Below are 23,352 nucleotides of genomic sequence, written 5' to 3'. Positions count from 1 at the left end.
CTATGTCCTTTCACTAGCATTGCTTACAAGACAATATTATTTTTGCAAATGCAGAAGTCATATCCATTTCAGAGCACAAGGCTGTAAGATGGTGTTTCTAAGAGGTGAGCATGGTGTTTCTAAGAGGTGAGCACTGCCACAGTGTGCTCTCAGTGAACATTCATTTTATATTTACTCTTCTTCTCTCCTTTGCCACAGTGTTTTACCTGGAGATCATCATAGAGCCACCTCTTAACTGCTTACCACTTTAGGTAGCTTGTTGATGTATTGTTTCCTCAGTGTATACTGCATAGACTGTTCATGCTGTCACAAGAGCATCATAGCTCCCCTATTCATATTAAAAATGTAGATTTTTACTACAAATGTAAAATATTAAGTATTTTTATTAACAACACAAAATTACAAGGGCATTTTACAAAGCTCTACTTAAAATGCAAGAAATATTTATTGTTTAATTATTAGATGCTTGCAATAAAAATGCACATTGGGTTTATTTAATTTAGAATTTAGGAACCACTGGCTCAAAGTCAGTTTTCACTTAACCACTTTTCAAGAAAAATATAAGTCACATACCAGTTTTTAGAGTGATAGGAAACAGAGCAGTAAGTTGAAAGTACTCAGTGGAATAGAAAGAATTGTAGTGGCAGGAGGCCCACCTGATTTCACTCTGCAGTTGACTAAGCCATGTAAACTGGCTTAAGTATTGTCAGATGGCTACCTATAAAAAATGCTAACGGTCATGTCTTAAGCACTGTGCTGTCAATAGCTATGCTTCTTTTATGTAAAAGCAATGAGATATGATGGGATGAACCCAGAGAGTGTTAGGAGGTATAAGTCCAGCCCTTCCCTCACTAGCTATGTAATCTGAGGCACTATTGATTATCCTCAGAAATGATGCCTTGGTCTGTGGTGTGAAAATTTTTCTAAGTGAGCTGTGGTGGTTTGGATAAGAATGGCTCCCATAGGCTCATATATTTAAATCCTCAGTCACCAGGGACTGGCACTATTTGAAAAAGATTATTAGGTGTGACTTTGTTGGAGGAAGTGTGCCACTGGTGGTAGGCTTTGAGCTTTCAAAACCTCATGCTGGTCTCACTTTTCTCTTTCTGTCTGCTTAAGGATCAAGATATAACTCTCATCTGCTTCTCCAGCATCTCGCCTGCCACCATGCTTCCCTACCATGAACTAAACCTCTGAAAATGCGAACAAGATTCCAGTTAATGCTTTCTCTTGTAAGGGTTGTCTTGCCCATGGTGTCTCTTCACAGTAGTAAAATAGGGACTCATAAGCCTCATGACTTGATCCTGTTTTTGTTGCTGAGAGACGTGGAACATAAATAAGAATTTCCAAGTGTTCCTACAAATTCCCTTTAGAGACAACCCATGCATATACCTCTGACTACTCTTTTTTACATGGCCTAAAATGTTCTATTCAGAAGAGTGGTTTCTATTCACAGGTATTTTTGCCCCAAAGCCTCTTCACAATGTCTGCAGAGTGCATTGTTTTTATCACTATGGAATGAAGGTTGATGGGTTTAGGCCAGCACTGCAACTAAGATCATACAAGACAAATGCACTATCCCCTCCATCCCTATTTATGGAGATTATTCAACACCAAGGAATTATTCAACCCCAAATATCAATTGCTACAAATCAAAGATTTCCAGCCTAGGTATCAAGTTATGTAACACCTCGCTGATAGTTACTTTGAGGATTTGAGCACTGTGCAAGTGGAGCCCAGGGGTTGGTGATGGGTGTCTTCGTCCATCATTCTCTACCTTATTTATTGAGATAGAGTTTCTTCCTGAGCATGATACTTAATGGTTCAGCTGGACTGGCTAGTCCAGGAAGGCCAGAAAGCCTGCCTACTGCTGGGGTTATATGTGCAGACCACCTTGGCCAGCTTTAACTTGTGTGTTAGGGATGCAGACTTGAGTCCTCATGCTTGGGTGACAAGGACTCTATTGACTGAGCCATCATTCCAGCCCCTACTTTTAGTTTCTGTAATAGTTCTGGGAATATAAAAAGAATTCAATATAAGTTCATTAAATCTAAAAAGCACCACCTAGTTTAAAAATCATGAGTTATTCTCAGCTGATTAGTCATCCCTTTGAAATAAGATTGTACAGATCCTGGAAAAGACTCGCCTGTGACTCATGGATGGTGACACAGGAGCTGACTGATTAAGTTAAGTGTCTAGTCATTGCTGAGCACATATCCTGCTGTGTGTAGAGACAAGTGGCCTAGAAGGGAAACAGAACCATGAGGTGGTGCTCAATGAGAAGCCTTGATACCCAAAATCACAAATGAAAATGCAGCATGAGACTTAGCCTTCTCAGCAGATAACATTAGCTGTGTTTAGTTTTTAAGTAAAAATAAAATTTTATTTCTCATTTACTTGATTTAAAATGATCATTTTTGGAAAGTCCAATACTGACCTATTGACATTGAGCCTGGAATAATGATAAAGTCACATAAAAGTCCACAAATAACTACAAAGAAATACAAAATTGATAGAGGAACCTGGACAGGAATGGATAGGACCCAATTGTCACTAATACTTCTTTTGTGAATTTATATGATAAATTTCTAAACTTTCTGATAACAAATCAATATATACAGAGTGTTGTAACCAGAAAGCTATCTACTGATGTAACCAGAAAGCTGTCTACTGGATTGCATTTAGGCCAGTAAGTCAGGTGACTTACCAAAAGCTTTGAACCATCCACACATTTAACATAGCTAACGACTCCAAAATGAATCCTTTCACAGCTCAATCAGCATCATTCTCCAAAGCAATTCCCAGGGGCTGAAGTTAGAAAGCAAGGTAAAAACTCCAAATATTTTTCTGACTTTTTCTAGGTACTTTTCATATACTCATGGAAACCATTTGCCGTCTACCAGATCTCATCAAAACTTACTAATTTGAAATTTTGTATCATAAAAAACCCTGGTAATTAGAGTACCTCTTAACTTCCTTTTAGAGCCTTAAAGATCATGCTTCAATTTTCAAAGCCATTTTACCAGATACAGTCATCTTAACATTTATACTTTAAAAGTGCACTTTGAGTCTAGTCAGCAGCACAGCATTTCCTATGATTACATAGACCCATATTCTTATTATCAAGACTGTCATACCTTGGGAGGGAAAAAGAGTTGTGTGTCATGGCTTGGTCCCTGAGCTTCCTTCTATGCAAAGACATAGATGCTGTGACCTGTTGTCATCTAAGGAATGGAGGTGGACATTGCAGCATGTTTCATTTAGGTTCTTCCTAAATGCAGGTACCATACACAAATAAGTTCACAGTGGAATAATTAGTGTTGCTTGTAGACAAGCCTCATGGCATTCCAATCATGTCTGTTCATTTTCTTGGAAAGTCATAAGTGTCTTATTACTTTTATGACCCTAGGATCGAAGTTTAAAAGTAAGAGACAAAAGGAGGACAGAAACATATTTATATTTAAACTATTACAAATTAGTGTGTGTGTATGTATGTATGTATGTATGTATGTATGTATGTACAACTCCTATACCTGTTTCTGTGGTATTCATCTTACTAAAGTATAAAGTATGAGTTTTCTTATAGTAACCATTTATCAAGGACTCCTTTAATCCATTCAGAGTGACAATCAGTATATCTGTCCTTCAACATGTACCATGAGCTTGACTCTGCAGTGTCCATTTTAGCTCTGGGGTCTCTTCAGGGTTACACAGTCAAGTTCTTACCTGTCACGGGGCTTCCCATCTAGCAGTGGGAGGCATATACCCTTCTTTAAATAAACCACATAATCTCAAGAGTTTCCAGTAGTGGAATGTTTATGCATCTCTATTTTACCACATATGCTTCACAGTGTTAACCAACAGCATAAAAGAGGACAATGTGATGAAGAGTGGAGCATCAGGGCAGGGGCAAAGCGGAACTGTAGACTCATGTTTTCAAGGGCTGACATTTGAGTGAGAACTAAATGTGAAAATCTTAGGCCAAGGTGTTCCCAAAAGGGAAGAGCAACACAAATGTCATTAGGTGGGAGGTGGGAGACAGAAAGCCAGAATGGCTGTGCCTCTTACGGACACAGTAGCGTGAAACCAGGTTGGAGTTTAGAGGACTCGGAGAGCCTGTTCAGAAATATGAAAGATTTTTGTCTTTTGTTCTTGGTGCAAGAAAGGAAAACAAATTGTAACCCACACTATGAAGGTCACAACAACATAAGCGGAATATGTTTTGTGGAAGGACAAGCATGAGAAGGAAGATCAGATCAGTTTAGGTGCCATGACATAATCAACCAAGGAGAGGGTGATTTGGACTGTGGTAAGGACTGAGAAGAAGACAACAAAGAGGGCAGACTCCACACAATTTGGAGGTAGATGGGCCCAGGCATGTCATGAGTCAGTTGTCTGGAATGTAAAGAAGAACAAGGGATGAGTCCTAGGTTTTCAGGCAGAGGATCCGGAGTGAATGATGATTCATTTCACTTTATCACTCAATAAAACTTCCTCATTTAAAATAGATTTTCCATTTCTTCCTGTTAGTAATCAAATATGCCTTGCAGACCCTGTTCAAAGTCTACCTTTGTTAATTAAGATTCCTGCTGACTACCTAAACCATATTTTAAATTCTATTATATCACAGTTTGAACTGTTCCATAATTTAAAAAATTTATAGTATTTTATTCTTAACGTGTGTGTGTGTGTGTGTGTGTGTGTGTGTGTGTGTGTGTGTGTGTGTTGAAGCATATGTGCCTATGCTTGCCCTTGGAGTCTAGATGAAATTCACAGATCCCCTGGAGCTGGGGTTACAGGCAGTTGTAAGTTATCTGATGTGGGTGCCGGAAAGCAAACTCATATTCTCACTGAGAGCAGTAGTTGCTCTTAGCTACTAAGCCATCTTAATGGCCCTTGTTCCATAACTTCTGAGTCTATACCTTGTTTGTTTATTAGGCACTGGAGAGCAGGATGATCCCATGTTAAGTGCTGTGTCCCCACCATGAATCAGCACAGTATTTCCTATGGAGTTACTGAGGCCAATTCCAGATCTCTCATGACAGTTCTAGTTGTAGGCTGATGAGAATATATCCATTTCTCTCTCATTCTGTGTGGATTTGGACAACAACATTACACACAGTACATGACCAATTGCCTAGGTATTATGAATTGCAACCCCCAAAGGAAAAGTGGAGTTTAGTTTTGGAGTCAATTTTGGAAACTTTTGTACTTAAAAGCACTAAAGAAGGAATCTGTGAATAAAGAACTCAATGTGGAAACTAAGACCTGCCCTCAGAAATTCATGCTCTTGCAATTGGAGATGGGGTGCAGAGTAACGAATTACAGATACTTGAGTTCTTTGCTTTGAACATCTTTGTGTTTGAGGTAAAAACACATAATTTATTGTGGAGTATTTGTTTAACTATGCAAAGATGTGTTTGCTACATTTGTTTAACTATGTAAAGGTATATTGCATTTGTTTATGTTGTGGAATATTTGTTTACGAAAAGATGTGTTGCATTTGTTTATTTATGTAAAGATATGTTGCTGTTTTACCTTGCCTACCTAAAGTACCTGACTGGTCTAATAAAAAGCTGACAGCACTCAGGAGGCAGAAGCAGGCAGATCTCTGTGAGTTCCAGACCAGCCTGGTCTACAAGAGCTAGTTCCAGGACAGCCTCCAAAGCCACAGAGAAACCCTGTCTAAAAAAAAAAAAAAAAAAAAAAAAAAAAAAAAAAAAGAAAAGAAAAGAAAAGAAAAGAAAAAAGAAAAAAAGAAAGAAAGAAAAAGAAAGAAAAGAAAAAAGATAAATGGCCAAGAGTGAGGGAAGGAGGAATAGGCAGGACTTCCAGGCAGAGGGAATAAGTAGGCTCAGGAAGATCAAAGAGGAGATGATAGGGAGACACTGGGGCTCAGCCAGTCAGACTTGGAGGAAACAGGAAAGTAGGACATACAGAATGAAAGGTTACAAAAAAAGAAAAAGAAAACAAAAAAACCCCAAAACCCCAAGGTGAAACAAATGGATAGAAACAGGTTAAATTAAGTTAAAAGGGCTAATGGGATAAGCCTAAGCTAAGGCTGAGCATTCATAATTAATAGTAAGTTTCTGTATCTTTATTTGGGAGCTGGTTGGTGACCCAAAGAAAATTCCAACTATGATAATCAGTAGTAGTGTAATTTTTGTATATCCAATGATAGTGAAGTTGTAGAACATATAAGGAGAGATTTCTAAGATATGCAATAAATATGAATTCGCTTCACCTCCATATTTTTACACTTAGCAGAAGTAGAGCAGGTTTGAAACAGAACACCCTAACCATTCTCAACAAGACTGTTGTTACAAGTGTTAACTCAATGATCGTTAAGGAAAAGCACCTGTAAGCAGCCCTATTTCATGTTCAAACATTAAATTGCTTTCTTGTGGATATAACCCTGGTCCCTTTCTCTTTTAGTTCATTTTATTCCTTAATGGTGTCTCCTCAAGAGCCCTCTGGCCAAGATCCTTTCTCCTCTGTATGGTACAGCCCCATGTTCATGGAGGTGCTTATCCAATAACTTATAATGGGGAGAATCCACTATTTTATGCATCATGAAGTTGTCACTGAGGAGCCTGAGGGAACCCTTTTGTGATCCATGATTTAGTTACATGCATTTGTCTCCCAATGGGTGTTTGATATTTTCTCATTACCAATGTATTTTTCTTAACATTTTGATAGATTGCCCTGGGAAATTTAATGCCTGCTTTCCCCCCCTATACTATTCAAGAAAGCACTAGCTCTTTTCTTTCTTTTTATTTTTGGACTAGTTCTACCTTTTACATTTTGTTTTTTATAAGATCATTTCAGTATATAAAACAATGAGAGGCCCAGGACCTTCTCTGCTGGAACAATCAAATTTCAAAGAAGCATCCTTAGTCAGCTTGTCCCCTCCATGTCCCCAGCTAAGCTCCCAATGACAAGGCAGATGAGAGCTTATATTAAACCCAAATGCTGCATTCAGTAACCCTGGATCCTTCATGTGTTCAGTAAATTTGAGTCTGTTATCTTAAAAACACCAAAATTTCCAATAAATACGGCTAAAAAGCCTTTACTGTGTCAAGTATTTCAGTATAATCTTATATTCTTATCTGTGTAAGAGTTTTAGCTTTTTTTAAATCTTCACATTTATAAATTATTAGGTGCAATATCATTTAATTTTCAGTAAAACAGGGTGGGGAGAAGTAACACATACAGGCATTTCCCCCACTTTGCAAACAGGAGACTCAGAAGACTCGGGAAGAGTTCATGTTTCTAAGCACTTGGAATAATGGTTGGTATTTTTGACACCGTTTGCCAGAAAAAAGCTCAGATTATCAGTTTAAAGGAGGGAAGTTTTACTTTTGGTTAATGGTTTTGGTTTCATTCCATGATTGTTCTGCTTCATGGTCTCCGGGCCTGTGGTGACACACTGAAGCACTGTAGGAGCTCACAGTGGAGTGTGTCTGATCATCCCAAGGCAGGAAGCAGGGGGAGAGGGGCAGGAAGCTACCAGCTTCCTATTATCCCGGCTGAGAACATGATACCAATGACCTATCTTCCTTCCACCATGAGCCACCCTGCCTCCCAACAGCACCAGCAGCTGTGCATAGGCCTTCAACATTGAGACTTTGAGGGCACTGCAAGCCACAGCATGTACCATTGTGTTATGTTTGGGATTCTGTATCTTCAGTCTTAAAGAGTCTCAATAACATTCTTTTGAACTCTCAGATCATTTGTACCTGCACTATAGGTTTTTAAAAGACTCTTCTCCTGTTCTCTCTTCCCCCTTCACTCATCCCTGTGTGTGTGTGTGTGTGTGTGTGTGTGTGTGTGTGTGTGTGTTTGTGTGTGTGTGTGTGTGTGTGTTTGTGTGTGTGTGTGTGTGTGGTTTGACGTGGGAAGTCTGCACCTGCCATGGCATGAATGTGAAGGTTAGAGGAAAATTTGTGGGAGTCTGTTCTCTCCTTCTACCATGTGGGACTGGACTCTGGTCATCAGATTTGGTGAAAAATGTCTGGAATCATGGAGAAATATCTGCATCCCCACTGAGAAGTATCTTTGGAGTTATTTTGAAAAGTAAATTTTCCATAGTTAATAGCACCTGACAACATGTTGTCATTTTGGTGTGCATTAGCTTGTCTTTGAACTTTAATTGTATTGTTTATTAAACAGGGTCTCACTCTGCAGCCCACGAGGGCTTCAACGTCACAGCATTCCTCCCACCTCTGCCTTCCATAGGCAGGGATTACAGGCACATGCCACTGTAATTGGCACATGCCACCAGCGGCATTCAGCAGGTACTGACTTAACCCCACTCACAATTTAATGTGTGTCTCTCCATATTTGAGGATTTGATTTTCCACGGTCCCACATTTTTGCATTTCTTATATGTAACTCTCACCTTCCCCTATGAATCACCATGGTGCCTTTTGCCTGAGAGTACTTGCTATTCTGAGTCAGTAAAGATTTCATTCTTGGAATGGAATTTTATCATCCTGTGGTAGGTCAATTGAAGACCAGATTTTACTCAAGAAATTCCCACTTGCTGCTAAGTGTCTGAGTTGACATAGATTTTAATGATTGTGAACATTTCAAAACTCTGACATGTCCAGACCCCAGAGTACCTCTTCTAACTAAGTAATGGCTTGGCAAGCAGCTGGCTTCTGTTTTGTGTGGAGGTATCAGTGGAACAGTACTAGAATGGGAACATATGGGCTTGGAGAGGAGGAGGCTAACATGTTTACCTGGTTATCTTATGGGGGCCATCTTAGGGATGTCCTGAGCCCTTGGGAAATACTTGATCTTAAGATTCCAGGCACAATATATATCATTATTGGACACAAATGAAGAATATTTGGTTGAAGGCCATTCTTTGAACATTATTTCTTTCACCTTTTATTAATCCCCTGTTGCACAGATGATTCAAGTTTTTGAGAAAACTTTAATTGGTAGAAACATATCAGAAAAAGTACCAGAATTATAGGCAAGCTACCCAGAGTTTCCTTCTTTTCTCTTTTGAAAAACAAAATGTAGACGCCTTTTGTACTTTATTAAATTTCTTATACTATGATGGAGGGGAAGAAATCCCTCAAGGTTGGTCAAATACAGCTGTATAGTGCCGGGACCAGCCAAGTTCCTGGCTTGAGGCTTAGCTACAAGAGACCTTGTCTGTGAGCAGACTCTCCTGCTTTGGAGATGGCACTGTCTTTCTTTCTGAAGACTGGACAGTTTCAGTCATTGGGTATGTGGCCAGTGGTCCTCAGCTGCAATATTAATGTTTTGTACGTGGTTTAGAGGGGACACCTAAGCCCTGAAATATCAAAAGTCCTATTCTTACATCTCAATCCCCATAGCCACCAAATAGCCTAAATATTATTGTTGTCACATCTTCCACTAATTCTTTTACAGATAGAGGAATTAAGATTCAGAGAAATCATGTGATTGATCCAATCCCCAGGCAGAACTCCATGCACATCCTCTTGCCTCATGGAGTATTGGACCCTTCTTCCTACATGCTCATTATTTCAGCTGTAAAAAGAATGTGAGTTTATTTAAAGAAAGAATCTATGAGGGCAGAACTATGAGTGGAATGTTTAGCTTAGCTTGAGCAGCCGAAACACCATCTTTATCAGTACTCCTTTCTCAAGACTCAGTGCAGGCTCACCACACTGCTACCATGTGTGCAGCCAGGCTCTGATATGGTATACTTGTGGGGGTCATTAGCACTTGCCCAACTGCCCTGCCTAGGATATATTCTGTTTCCATGGGGTAGGATAAAGGTCACATCACCTAACACCTGGTGTGATTGGGAGGGCTTTATGAGGAACCTGCAGACTCTCTCATATCTGGCCGGACTTGCTATGTTAGCCAGATAGTTGTCTATCTTGTCACTGTAACAAATAGCAGAAGTATCAACTTCTAAAGGGGAAAAGCTTATTTTGACTCATGGTCTCTTGGTTGTGTTGCCTGTATGCCTCTGGTGGAGAATTATGGGGACTGTAAGGCATAGGAAAAAGCTCTTGTTGTGGTCACTGTGAAAGAAAGCAAGGACGAGGATCCCAATATCTACCTTCAAGGCTATGTCCCCTTTCAACAAAGGCTCACATCTTGAAGACTCCACAGCCTCCTAAGAGCTCACCAGACTGCTAATCAAGCCTTTAACTCATGAATATTTGTGGTGCATGTGGCAACAGGATATGTCTCCAAAGAGTGAGTTGAGCAGTTCACAAAATGTTCCATGAAACATGGAGGCAAGAAGAACAAGAGGAAGTGTAAGAAAAACATAGGACACCAGAGATAGAGATGCAGATGTACAGGGGTGGGTGATAAAGCCTGTGGACTGAAGTTTGCTGTTTGTCTGGTGATGCTTCCAGGGCTTCAAACATACATACCCACACAAGCCTAACTAATGAAAGGGAAACTGAGGCATGAGCACATGAAATTGCCTGCCCAGGCTAAGACACTGGTAATGAGAGGCTAGACAGGGTTCCAATGCAGGTCTGTAGGTCTTCTTCCTTACCAATGAATTCAGCTGCTTCTTGTGACTCTGCTGCCACAGGCAGTTCAGCTATATTAGAGGATTTGCTCTTCTGTGGTCCCACATTTTCTCCTTGTTTTATGAGTATGAGCCTCACCATCCCAAATGAATTGTCATCTCCTTGATTTTTAACATATGCTACATATGTTAAATAGCAGATCTGTGGCAAAATTAAAACACCCAAAATATCCAGTGAAGGGAAGAAATGATGTAGTGAACCATGGCTTCAAAGAAGACCAAGTCATGCTATTTGCTGGTCCAGCCTCAAGTGCTGCTGCAATCAGAAGTGAGATTGCTTCAGGGAAAGCAAAATCTGCCAGATGCTAAGAAAATAGTGCATAAAACAAGGAAGTGTTAACAAATGGCAACATGACTGTCAATGACCACTTCACAGTAGCTGGATTAGCCTGATAATTCTTCTTTGTGTGTTAATTCTTCTCTGTGTGTGAACTGTATGCAGTATATATTGTATATACATAATAATTAAAATGATACTTCAAAATGCTAATACTATTACTGTGTGTTTTATTTTATTTCTTAGTTTTTCTTTTTTTAAGAAAACTCTTTAGTAGTATGAATCCTTATGACTTTTCCAGACATCCTTACTGTTATTTTACTCTCCTTTTTCTGTATTTATCCTCCTCAATTTTTCCCATTCCCCAGATCAGATCATGTGTACCCAACTATTCTCCTATTGCCTCAATCCCCACACCAGTAAGGTCCCATTTTTATTGAAAATAGATTCCCTCCATGTAATATCCTGATTATGGTTTTCCCCTCCCTCTGTTCCTCCTCTTTCTATCCCCCCTCCTCTTCCAACTAGATCCACCCTCTTTCTGTCTCTCATTAAGAAACAAAGAGGCTTCTAAGGGATATTGAAAAAATAAAATAAATAAAATGAAACAAAACAAAATAAGATTTGGAAAAACTATATATAGTAAAAGAACAAAGCAAATAAATGGAAAATAGACCAAGAAAAGACACAAGAAATAGATATAGACACTCAGGAATCACAAAAAGCAAAACAAACAAACAAACAAACAAGCCAGAAGTCATAGTATATAAGCAAAGAACCTGTAGGGATAAAAAAAGAGAAAAAAATACAAAATACAAAACAAGATACCTTTAAAAAGGATATAATTAGAAAGCAAAAAGCAAAGAAGAAGCCCTGACAGTGGCATTATGAGACAAGATGCGTTGAGCTTGTATTCTGCTGGCCATCTATTGTTGGGCAAGCGGCTGACCCTTAATAGTAGTTTGTTTCCCCAGTGAAACTCCTTTGGAGAAAGATAAACTTTCTTTGCAAGTGATTATGAATTGGAATAATATCAAACATTTGGAGTTAGGAACAGGACCATGTCCTTTCAGCTCTAGGGACTCCAACAAGCTCAGTTCCCTACAGGCTTGTGCATGCTGCCTCAGTCTCTGTGAGTTCTTAGGTGCATTGATCCTGTTGATTTAGAGGGCCTTGTTTACTTGATGTGCTCCACCTCCCTAGCTCTTATACTCTTTCTGCCCCCTCTTCCACAGGGGTGCCTGTGCCCTGAGTGGAGGAATTTGTTGGAGATGTTGTTGGGAGTTTTATTGAGGTGTGTCTGTGTAAATAAGTGGTATTAAACCCAGGACCTCACGACAAATGCTTTACCACTGAGCTACATATCCAGCACTCTTTTTTTCACTTTTAACTAAGTTTTCAGCTGTGTGTGAACTGTATTCCAGACAGCCCTTGAATTTGTAATTCTTCTGCCTCAGCCTTCTGAATTGCATCTGGAGTTCCAGACATGCACCTCCAGATCTGCTTGGTTTAATTTTTAGTAGCCTTGGTAGAAAAGCATTTTTAGCAAGAACATTTAAGAAACCATCATCCAGAGAACTGCTGCCTTGTTTCATTTGCAGAAATTGCAAGTTTCAGTATATGAAGTCCTATCTCTGTTTAGAAGCCATTAGTCATATCTACGGTTTAGTAGAGAATGTTATTAGATAGACAATGGAAATACAAGATATGAAATTTTTTTCTCAGTATAATATGTTTTCAGGGTTGGATAATTTTTTATTAAAGATTATGAGGGTTGTTATTACAGAAAACAAAACTCCCTGAAATGTTGAGGAATAATGCTTTTCAAATGTAACATGTTTGATAAAGTATCTTGTTTATCAAAACCAGAATGCTAACCTGAATCATAAAATGGAGTTTAGTGTTTTCATTTTAAATAGTACTTCTATTTCCCTAGGGAACTTGTACAATGATTAAAGTCAGAGATGTTCAACTATTGATTTTATGACTACATGTTTATCAAGATGTCCACTATACTTATTAGGTAGAGAAAAACAATTCCATTCTCTGGATGACTAAAATATCTACAACATTTTAAAGGATCAAAGCCAGGAGAGTCAGATCTAATATCCTTGTGATTCAAGCAAATGTCCAGACCCTGCGGCTCTTTGTACTTTGCTCAATGCAGCATGTACTGCTGCAGGCAGAGTTAGAATATAAATGGTTAATACCTAAAGACAAAGATCATTATATTCCCGCAGGTAACACTTGTCCAAGTCAGAGAACTTTTACCTTTCAGACTAAGAGAAAAAAACATTAAAGTAAAAAGAAAAAATGAAAAATGTAATGGAAAAGCAAACCTGCTCTTAAAATACTCCTGTGTGTTCTAGGTAAGAATAGCCAATGAACAATGAGAAAGTGGTGTTTTGAAATGAGACTTTTTCATTGTTCTTCTGAAAGGCATTTTACAGTAATTCTTCCATGACTCCATGACAAAAGGGTTTAAAATACAATACTTTAATGCTAATATCCACTTGAACAAACCAGGCAAATGTCGAGCCAAAGACAGACTCCTCCTGAAATAAGAAACAGTCAACATTGGCCATACAGGCAAAGCTTTGAAACACACTCATCCTCTAAATTCCTAGCTGGTACTTCACCTGAGACACTGGGAACCTGAGAGAAATGAGTTCCTTTTGAAGTCACAATAATATTTCTTCATAAGACTATCTCTCCTCAGAAAATAAAAATATTTATCTAAGAAGCAGGAGCAATATATACTATAATTAATTGACAAGTGCATCAATTTAATTGTAGTAAGAGTGAGAATAACTAGCAGTAACCAATTAAGACAACAAAGCTGGGTATATGTTTAGGACTGAAACTGGTTTAATTACATGTACTTAGACCCCATGATACATGCTATTAGTGTTTTTAAAAACTGGACTGTTTGTGTTGAGCATGATGGCACATGCCTATAATCTCATTGCATGCAAGGCTGAAGTAGGAGGATCTGAGTTTGAGGCCAGCCTGGACTACAGAATGAAAGAAAGGAATATCTGTATCATTTTAATAGTCTGAATTGCCAAATGAGTGCTGAGGAAAAGACCTCATGTTTAACCTCACCAAAAGCAGTAATAGGTCTTTAGGCACCTGGGAGAAGCACAGCTTTCCAATGGGAACCATAGGTTCATTCATACACTCAGACAGAAATAGTTGTGTTTTGTGCTCCCTGGATTTTTCTTGTTGTCTATTTGTCAGCATGAGGAAACCAGAGTCATTTGGGAAGAGGAACTCTCAATTGAGGAAACACCTTCTCCAAATTGGACTGCAGACAAGCCTGTAGGTATCTTCTGACTAGTGATATGACTGATCCCACGCCATAGGGGGCCAAGGGCAGGGTGTGTCCTGAGATTTGCTCAGTAAGGTTATGGACACGGAGAAGGAATCTGTGACTCAAGAGGGTTACAAATTACCGACTTGTACTGTTATTATTTAAGAAGACTGGAGAAAGGAGCATTTCTTGGATCAGAAACAGTAAGCAAATAAAATGTCAGTATAGAAGGTGGCACTACAAACAGAACCTCAATGTACATCACTGTGGGCTTCCTGGGGTTTTAACCCAGGGTCTTAGGTCAGGAAGGCATGAGTTCTATCACTGGGCTACACTCTGGGCCTGTGCTTCTGTTCTTTCCTGAACTTAGCTACTTGTGATCACACCTCTCTGCTTCCCCTCCCAAATACCCACAACACCCCAGAAAGCATTCTACAACCGCTTCAAGGTTCCAGGGAGAAAGTGAAAGCTTGGCTCAAACCTGCAAATTCCTTTTTAGTGGCCTGCTTAGAATTCTGTTTGTTCACAGTAATTCTGTAACTCCATTTTCTTTCCTCTGTATTTGTTAAGGGCTATTTAACTAATGGGTGTCCAGTGTGGGTAGGGTGTGGGAAGGAATTCCATGAAGAACACCCTATGAAGCCTTCCCAGATGTTTGCCTTTAGGATGCAAAATGAGTTATACAAACACAAGATGGAAAATTGCTGGCCAGATACCAAGGCTGTAAAAGACACTGCAACTAAGAGTGATGGATGAATCAAAAGTTAAGACATCAGCAATCAGTGATGCTGTTAAAGACCCTGTAGAAAATTCACGAGGAGGCAGAGAACAATTTTAAAACTTCAGAAATTATTCTCCAAATGTCCAGAACTCTGCCTTCCATTGTTGTCAACATTCTCCAGGATTATAAATATTAACAAGAAATAATGATAAAAAGTAAACTAATTTGATTTGCAGCTTGAAGCACAATGACCCTTGAAAAAAAGTTCAAGAAACTGGGCTTACTTGGCCTAGGCAAAACTCAACTACCAGGGAGACTTAATAAATGTCAAACACTTGAGCTCACCTGCTCTCCAAGCATTGTGACGGAGGCAGCCCCTAGAGCAGGCAGAAAGTGCACTAAGAGATTTTGGGTTAGCTTTAATAGGTATTTCCTGGAAGGACTCTAAATCCCTTACTGCAATTTAACATAGTGTTACAAGGTTAATCAAACACAAACAGGCTACCAAGGAAAGTGGTGGAATCTTGGCTCTTGGGTAGGAAACCACACATCTCAATTGGTTTAGGTTGACAGCTGTCCAGTCTGAACAGGCTGAAGTGCATAGTCCCCCGTTTGCTCACAGAAGATCAAGTAACTGCCTTTACAGTTTTTTGACTTCTACTACATATGAGTGAAGTGCAGATTAATGTGAGTTCTAGAAATGAAGAAAATGTGCAAGGCCAGTACCCCAGTGAAATTTGACTTTGATTGCTCGGTCCACAAAGGGAAGTGTTGTTTCTAAATTGGCTCCTTTCCCAGTTACTATTAATGGCAGCCCTGGTTTGGAATATTTTATCGTAACATTAAAAGATAGCCCAAATCATTAACATATTGAAGCCGTAGAACTGCTTATCAATCCCATATTCAAAGCGATCTGTCTTGAACAGAGAAAGGGCTTGCATAGACCTTAACATATAAACACAAACACATCTGATTTTGGTCTTATTAGGAACTTATCAAACACAAAAACAAACAAGGAAAAAATCCCACTCATTCCTTAAGTGTGGTCAAATATAGGAACAAAAAGGCAGCCATTTTTCATGGTCTTAAAGTAGTTTAGGAGACTGCTCTCTGTTCTGTGATATTCAAAAAGATAATCCCTGTGTGTGGGTAGATTGTAATTAATAATTTTGACAAATTATGGTATAATTTAAATAATTATTGGTATGCCTTTCTTCCTGTCATGGTAGGTAATATTATTTCTTTTTTATTGCCCTTCTTATATTTTTTAGAGAAAGGGACAAGCCTCTATGGCATCCCTTCCATTTTAAAATGGATGCATCCATTATTCCATATGGACACAGAGTAGCCTTGTTGAGTCCTCAAAGGTCTTCAACTCCATTCACATTACATACTTTATGCATTACAGGAAAGAAAATACCTCAAGATTTTTGAAAATATTTATTTTTAAAAAACAGCAATCAAATTGTCTGTAATCACATTTTTCTGCCTGGCCTTGAAAGCTGCAGTATTCAGTATGTCAGTAGTCCTTCCCATAATGGCAACATATTAGAAACTCATGCTGATCTCATGCATCTGAACTCCTTGATTTATGGCACTCCCCACGGGTCCAGAGGAGCACTCTTGCCTCCGTTTCATGAGTCCTGTATGGTACCTACTGAAGTGATGGTTGTCAAAACAGTTGTACAGTGGCCTTTGAATGCAAAGTGTACCATGTCTGCATGCTACAAATGACAATAAATCTGAGTATATACATTATGCTAGCTTTTGTTGCCTGGAAAAAAGAAGACATTTGGGAAATAAACCCCCCAATTTTATTGCCTTTTAACATCTTTTTTCCATTTTAAACTCCAGAACTTGAAATTTGAAGCATTCAAAGAAACTGAAATCTCCTTTGTTGCTTTTTTCATTGTAAATTTCCTATAATGTACCATTAGAAACTACACTTCACAAAGCCAGGCTTCTAAATGAATCCTTTCTGTGAGGCCATTTGAAAACTTCGCCTGGTTTTTCTTTGTATGAAAGAGCTTCTGTTGACTGCACAAAGAACAAGCAATCGCCACATATGGGCCAGGCCGAGCAGCCTGGATGACTTTGTACAAGGTTGCATTTTTCCCTTCCACCAATCCATGATTAAGCGCAGCAGTGACTGTTATCAGGGTGAGGAGCAAAAGAGTGGCGCTTGGTTTTCATTTTCAGAAATCAAAGGATTTTTCTGAAGTCATGAATATTTACCAGGGGCATGTTCTTATTTTTCTTTCTTCGAAACTAGTTTGCTAGCTTCTTTCTAACAACATGAAAACCTTCTATCTACACAAAGTAACATCACTTCCTTTAAAACAATTTTATGTATTTTATGTATATGGGTGTTTTGCCTGCATGTGTGTCTGTGATTCATAGGCATGTACTACCCATGCAGGCCAGAAGGCACTGGATGCTGTGTAGTTAGACAGGTTTGCTCTATCATGTGGGTGCAGGGAATCAAACCTGGATCCTCTGGAAGAGCAACTGTGCTCTTAACTACTGAGCCATCTCTCCCAACACTTCCTTTGCAACAGTGAAATGACATTAGCCACTGTTCAATATCTTTACAACTGATTGACCTTTGGGGGGAACACTTAAAACATTGAGATGACCAAAGCCACAGCAAGAAAAAAATGGTCAGGTACAAGGTGTGCACTTGATATCTCACTATTTGGAAAGGAAGACTTCAAGTTCAAGGGTAGCCTGGGCTACACTTTAAGAAGCTCAACAAGGAAAGGGAAGAAGGAGCAACAGTAAAGAAAGGTCACTAAGTAACTGTGATTTTCAATTCTTATTTTCAAAATTCTACAGAATCTAGATTCACCTAGGAGACAAACCTCTAGGCCAGTGGTTCTCAACTTCCCTAATGCTGTGACCCTTTAATACAGTTGTCATGCAGTGGTATGGTTACCACCAACCTAAAGTTATTTTGTTGCTAATTCATAACTGTAATTGTGCCACTGTTATGAATCGTAGTGTAAATATATGATATGCAGGATATATGCTGTGTGAACTCACAAAGGGGTTGCAACCCACAGGTTGAGAACCGCTGTGCCAGGAGTCTGTGTAATGGCGTCTCTAGAGTGAGTTAACGTGAGTGGCATCATCCCACTGGCTTGGGTTCTGGGCTGAATGAAAAGGAGAACACAGCTGCTCATCTGTATCTATTTCTCTGCTTCCAGTCTGGATACAATATGACTGGAGCTTCATGTTCCTTGGGCCACACTTTCCTCATGGTGATAGACTGGGTCCTCAAACTGTGAGCCCAAATAAACCTTTCCCTCACTTAAAGTATGCTTGACAAGTAACTATAGTGATAAGCCTAGTGAATCTTAGAGTCAGGACAAAGAGTGTGTGGTCTCAGAAGGAACCAGGATACTGGCAGTCTGGAATGGATCAGAGCCATCACTCAGTCAGTTGTGAGTGTTACTGCCTCAGAGAGAGGATCTTTTGTTCCAGGATGCTTTTATAAGAAATGTACCTGAGGGAAACACTGGGGAAACTGCCTTATTGCCTTATTATTGCCTTTCTAGGCTCTAGGGAGCTGAGTCTGTGCCACTGAGCAAACCTACCCTTACTGGGTTCTCTGGTGGTTAACATGCCTTTCAGACACTCCTGCTCCACTGCATTTCCAACCAGACGCCACTCCTCAGAAAGTGCAACAGTTGAGTTCCCCTCCATCAAAACAAGTCAGGGGAGTTTTGAGGAATTGGAACTCTTGCATATTGGGTCATGAATGGTGAATTTGAACGTAGAGAACAAGAACTAATTGGCACCCACCCACTGGTGTGTTCTACAGAAATTCTACCTGCTTTATAGCTTGTTCTTGGAACAGAGCAATTTAAGAATATGTAATCTTTCTAGGAGTGCCAAAATCTAAGTTGTTGCTGGAGCTCTAAATATCTACTGGGTAAGGAGACCCAGTGGACCATAAAATGGTGGAGGAAAGAATTTCCAATAAATAAATAAACGTGTGGAAGTTTGGGAAGGTTGAACCCACCGTTGTGTGTACTGCCCCCTATATAGGATTTTGGTAAACTGTGGAAGGCAATACACATTTTCCACTCCAGTGAAAAAGTTTTTAAACTGAAAGGCATTCTGGTAGAGCAGACTTAAACCTATTGTGAAGGTACCATTTAATGGTTATAATATACCTTAATGACTAATACATTGTGGTATTCAATATTGCATTATGTCCTTCTAATTTTATGCTTACTGTTTTAAAAGATGAGGTGCCACTGCACTGCGTAGGCTGGCCCCTAACTTTTGAATATACACCATTCTCCCTTTTCAGCCTCAGAAGTACCTGGGACTACAGGCCTGTTCTACCATATCCAACTACAGCCATTCAATTGGTGAGAATGATGGAGTTTCTACACTCAACTACAGCCATGTGATAGGAGAGGATGCTAGAGCACAGAAAGTTTATTTAAGTGGCTTAGGATCACACAGCAAATAGGCAGCAGTTCCAGGACTTAAACTGAGTCAATCTAGCTTAAAGAAATCTGTGTTAGCGGCAATGATGTACAAGGGCACTCCAAGCAAGGAAAGACTTCTTTAGTGAAGGGCCAGCTTGTTGCTGTCTTTTTGACAGATGTGAAGAAGATTAAGGATCAAAGTATAAATAATTCTTTGAAAAGTCTTCACTCTCATGCAGAGTCACACAGGCACAGGCTTGGGAAAACCATTTTATCCAAGCAACACTTAAATAGTGCATTCTATATGGCAGCCAGTGAGTGGTCTTAGCAATTTGTCAGATGCCTTTAACCCTACAAGGTTAGGCATATCCTTGTCCCCATTTTCCCAGAAAATGTACCTAGAATCTTCACTGGCTGAGCCAGTTAGCAATCACTGAAGTACTCTGAACTTCCATTTTTTCATTTGTAAAACTGGAATACTAATACTTCATACAGATATATATTTTAGCTATGGGTTAAATGTTTTGTGTCTAACATGTTAGATACTTGTAGAAAACGCTTATTAATAGCAAGACTGGCACTTCTGTTGCCAGTAGAAGTAAGAAACAAAACATACAAGAAAATTTATCTTAAAGATCCATTCTCACTAATGATTATGTATTATGACATATCAAACAGTAATATGCCTAACACATATTAATGTATTTATAGTAAGCATCACAATATCTAATATATAGATATTATATATATAACTAAGATTTAGTTCTTAATTAGATATATATATATATATATATATATATATATATATATATAGTTAGGACTAGTTGATTCTACATTTAAACTGCCCTGTGTGGTTCCAGTCACAGGATTTTCACAATTCACAGCAAATTCCTCACTGAGAATCTGCAAATGGTGACTCTTATCAGCTGTGTCAGTGTTGGAGGGATCTTGAGAGATCTCTGAATGATTTTAACTCTTAAAAAAGTTTCTCTCACACACATTTTAACCTCTCCAAAAGAGTCACACAAGAGCAGGTTTGTGAAGTTCACAGTATCTGATGTTTACAGCTGTTAGTGTCCTTAACCCAAGTTGCCCTTATTTGCAAACATATGTCCAACCATGGAAAACCCACCTAAGTTCTGCTGCCTCTCCACTTGATTTTAAAATGAATTTTCTAATTGGCACATGAAGGTTGTAGACCATGTGGTGGTCTCTGTGATGCTTTGCAACATGTGTTCACTTGTGCGATGTTGAATTGTGTGCCTGTTTTTTCACTCATTTTTTCTATTAATTGTCTAGCTGCTGCATGAACTTTGTATCAGTTTGGGTGGGGGTCTTCCATGATGCATTGCTGCGCATATGCACCTGTGTGATACTGAACAGTTCCATGAGTTGTGGACCTATGCACAGGAGCTAAATTCTTAGGAAAGAGTTTTAGCTTTTGCCAGAAAGTATGATGATGTATGAAGAGATAGCCTTGGACACAAAGTTTTTGTCAAAGAAGTGACTCTTGGTGTGTTTTTAAATACCTACAATTGGGAATTATAAGGAACTGTGCCTCTGGAGATCCATATCTACTCGAGGATGATAAGATAATGGCATACTAGTTCCCACCCCATCCCTCTGTCCTCACTGCTATCCCAGTAAAGTCCTTCCAAACTTCTCATGAGATCACTCACTATATTGATACTACCTAAGATAGTGACAACCAGGTACATGTGACCTATGTCAAGATCATAAAATCAAAATCAAAATCAAACAATCACTCACTCACTCAATCAGTAAAAATGCTCTTGTAACTCCAGATACAGGGGATCTGATGCCCTCTTCTGGCCTCCTCAGGCATTTCACACACATTGGTGCTGTAAAACGTGTTATTATGCAGAATAAATAAATACTTACATAAAAATTTTAAAAGATGATGAGGTTGGTACACTTTTTTCAGATTCACATATTTGCATGCATTTGTAAGTATTCAACTTCAATTTTTAGGAGGAATATAATCTAGACAGTCTGGTGATGGTACTGCTTCTGACTTCTGACAATACTAAAAATGAGTTTTCCCTTCTTGGACAGGAAGACAGAAGCTGAATTTGGTTCTCTGTGCTGTGTGGTGTTAGGTTTTGTCTCCCAGAAAAGTCACATTGGGGTTTCTTTTTACTATTCTTTTAACCATCCCAGTCCCTTTATATTCATCCTTACCAGAAAAATTACCATGGAGCCACACAACACAGAGACATTTCTGAGCACATCAGTGGGGGTGGTATTATGGAACACACTTTCAGAAACAAGTTTATCAGTTTGTTCCTTGTGAACCTGTGGTAGAGCTGTTTGGTGACATGAGGGCAACAATGGTTGCACTGTTATCTGGTCGAACAATGAAAGCCAAGGGGCATGAATTTGTTTCTACTTCTTGGAGTATAGACCAAAATGATGCTTGTAGATGACATAAAAACCAGAATGAATACTTTTTCTTTTGATAATCCAGTGCTTCTCAATTATGGGATGCTCCTTAGAAATACATATGCCCAGACTTTGTCAGGGGGGCCTGGGAACTTGGCTTTTTTGTGAACTTTCTAGATTTTCATCACTAGATACTTCAAAGTAACAGAATGTTCCACTGACTGAGACATCTCAATGGAGATAATTTCAATCAACAGAACTCTACTTCCAAAACAGAAACAAAACAACTGTTTCCTTGCTCCTTTCCAAAAATAACGTGTAGAATTTCAGAAAGCAAATAACAAAATTGAGGCTGACATCAGGCACTGCCCAGAGGATGCAGGGATCTTACTTGTTGCTAGGAACCCGACAGAAGCCCAGAAGCAATATCGTTTATAGTGACCTTTTATCTGAAATTTGGCAAGCCATTTTTCCTAATAGCCTCATCAACAGTATTTAGCACTTTGACAAATATGAGTGATTACACAAGTAATTCACTGATTTAAATGCAAAATAAAAAATGACTTTGGAAATTTACAAAATCTACAGAGATCATTGATGTAGCTGAAACAGCTCCCTGGTTTTAGAAGGCCATTAGCACAAATTGCATGGAAATATCCCTTGCTTTTCCTGTGACTTTCAAGCTAAGTCGAATTAGACAAGCCAATTCTTACCACAGAGATGGAGTTGGAGAGCAGTGTGCCATCCTGGCCTAGCATGTTGGACACGGTGATCTCTGGCAGGTCCATGTTTTGTGGATGGAACGGTAGCAGGCCATTGTGGTTCATGGGGTGACACAGAGAGTGGTACCCAGACTCCACCTCATTCAGGTGCACCAGAGAGTGGTCAGGGAGAGAAGGAGGTGTGATGGGTGGAATGTTAAAGTCTTCACTTTCCAGACTTGGACCAGGGTAGGACTGAAAAGACAAGAGTGACACATGGTAATTAGCATCCACTTATTCACTATTGTCAAGCACAGGAACACAGTGGCCTTATGGATGGCCCTACCAAAAGCATTACAGATTTCTCCAAGATATTCAAACATTGGGATCACCCTGGTGATTTACCTCTCTTATGTAGCGAAAAAGATGCCAGTGAGACACCCTCTGCCTGTGAGACATCCCTGCCTGTGAGACATGCTTCTTTGGTCTAAAATGTACATCTATTTTTTTCTTTTGGTTTTGGTTTTTTGAGACAGTGTTTCTCTGAGGCTTTGGAGGCTATCCTAAAATGTACATCTATTAGGTGGCTTTATTCCCTAGAAAGTTGAACTCAAACAGATTTCATTGATCCCGTTAAAATTTTCTAGAGTATTAATCTAGCTGAATACCCCTTTTCATGAGAATTGTGGGGAAAGAAGTCAATTTATAAAATTGTTTGATCAAACATGTTTCATTAGACTCTCTACTGCTAAGATTATGGGATGTAGTAAAAATGAATTCCAGAAGTCTGGGGCAGTTGTTTTTCAGTTTGAAAAATCCAACTGCCAATAATTAAAAGTAAAGTTATTAGTTAAGAAATAAGTGAAGCCTGTGCTTAAGGGTGTGTTCACTAAAAGTTTGGTACAGTTTTGATATGCCATTAGATGCAAATTTTATCATC

The 23,352-nt window shown here is 39.1% G+C and overlaps 1 protein-coding gene across 1 annotated transcript in view; it reads right to left on the bottom strand.

Moving 5' to 3' along the window:
• Positions 1 to 23,352, bottom strand: part of Tox (thymocyte selection associated high mobility group box) — a 296,617-nt gene that overhangs the window by 106,124 nt on the left and 167,141 nt on the right. Inside the window, exon 3 of the mRNA XM_027398895.2 lies at positions 22,425 to 22,667. Within this exon, the coding sequence (XP_027254696.1) occupies positions 22,425 to 22,667 (243 nt within the window). The remainder of the gene's footprint in view (positions 1 to 22,424; positions 22,668 to 23,352) is intronic.

The sequence above is a fragment of the Cricetulus griseus genome, chromosome 2 (assembly GCF_003668045.3).
Source record: "Cricetulus griseus strain 17A/GY chromosome 2, alternate assembly CriGri-PICRH-1.0, whole genome shotgun sequence".
Classification (NCBI taxonomy): Eukaryota; Metazoa; Chordata; class Mammalia; order Rodentia; family Cricetidae; genus Cricetulus; species Cricetulus griseus.
This window is presented reverse-complemented; position numbering and strand designations above follow the sequence as displayed.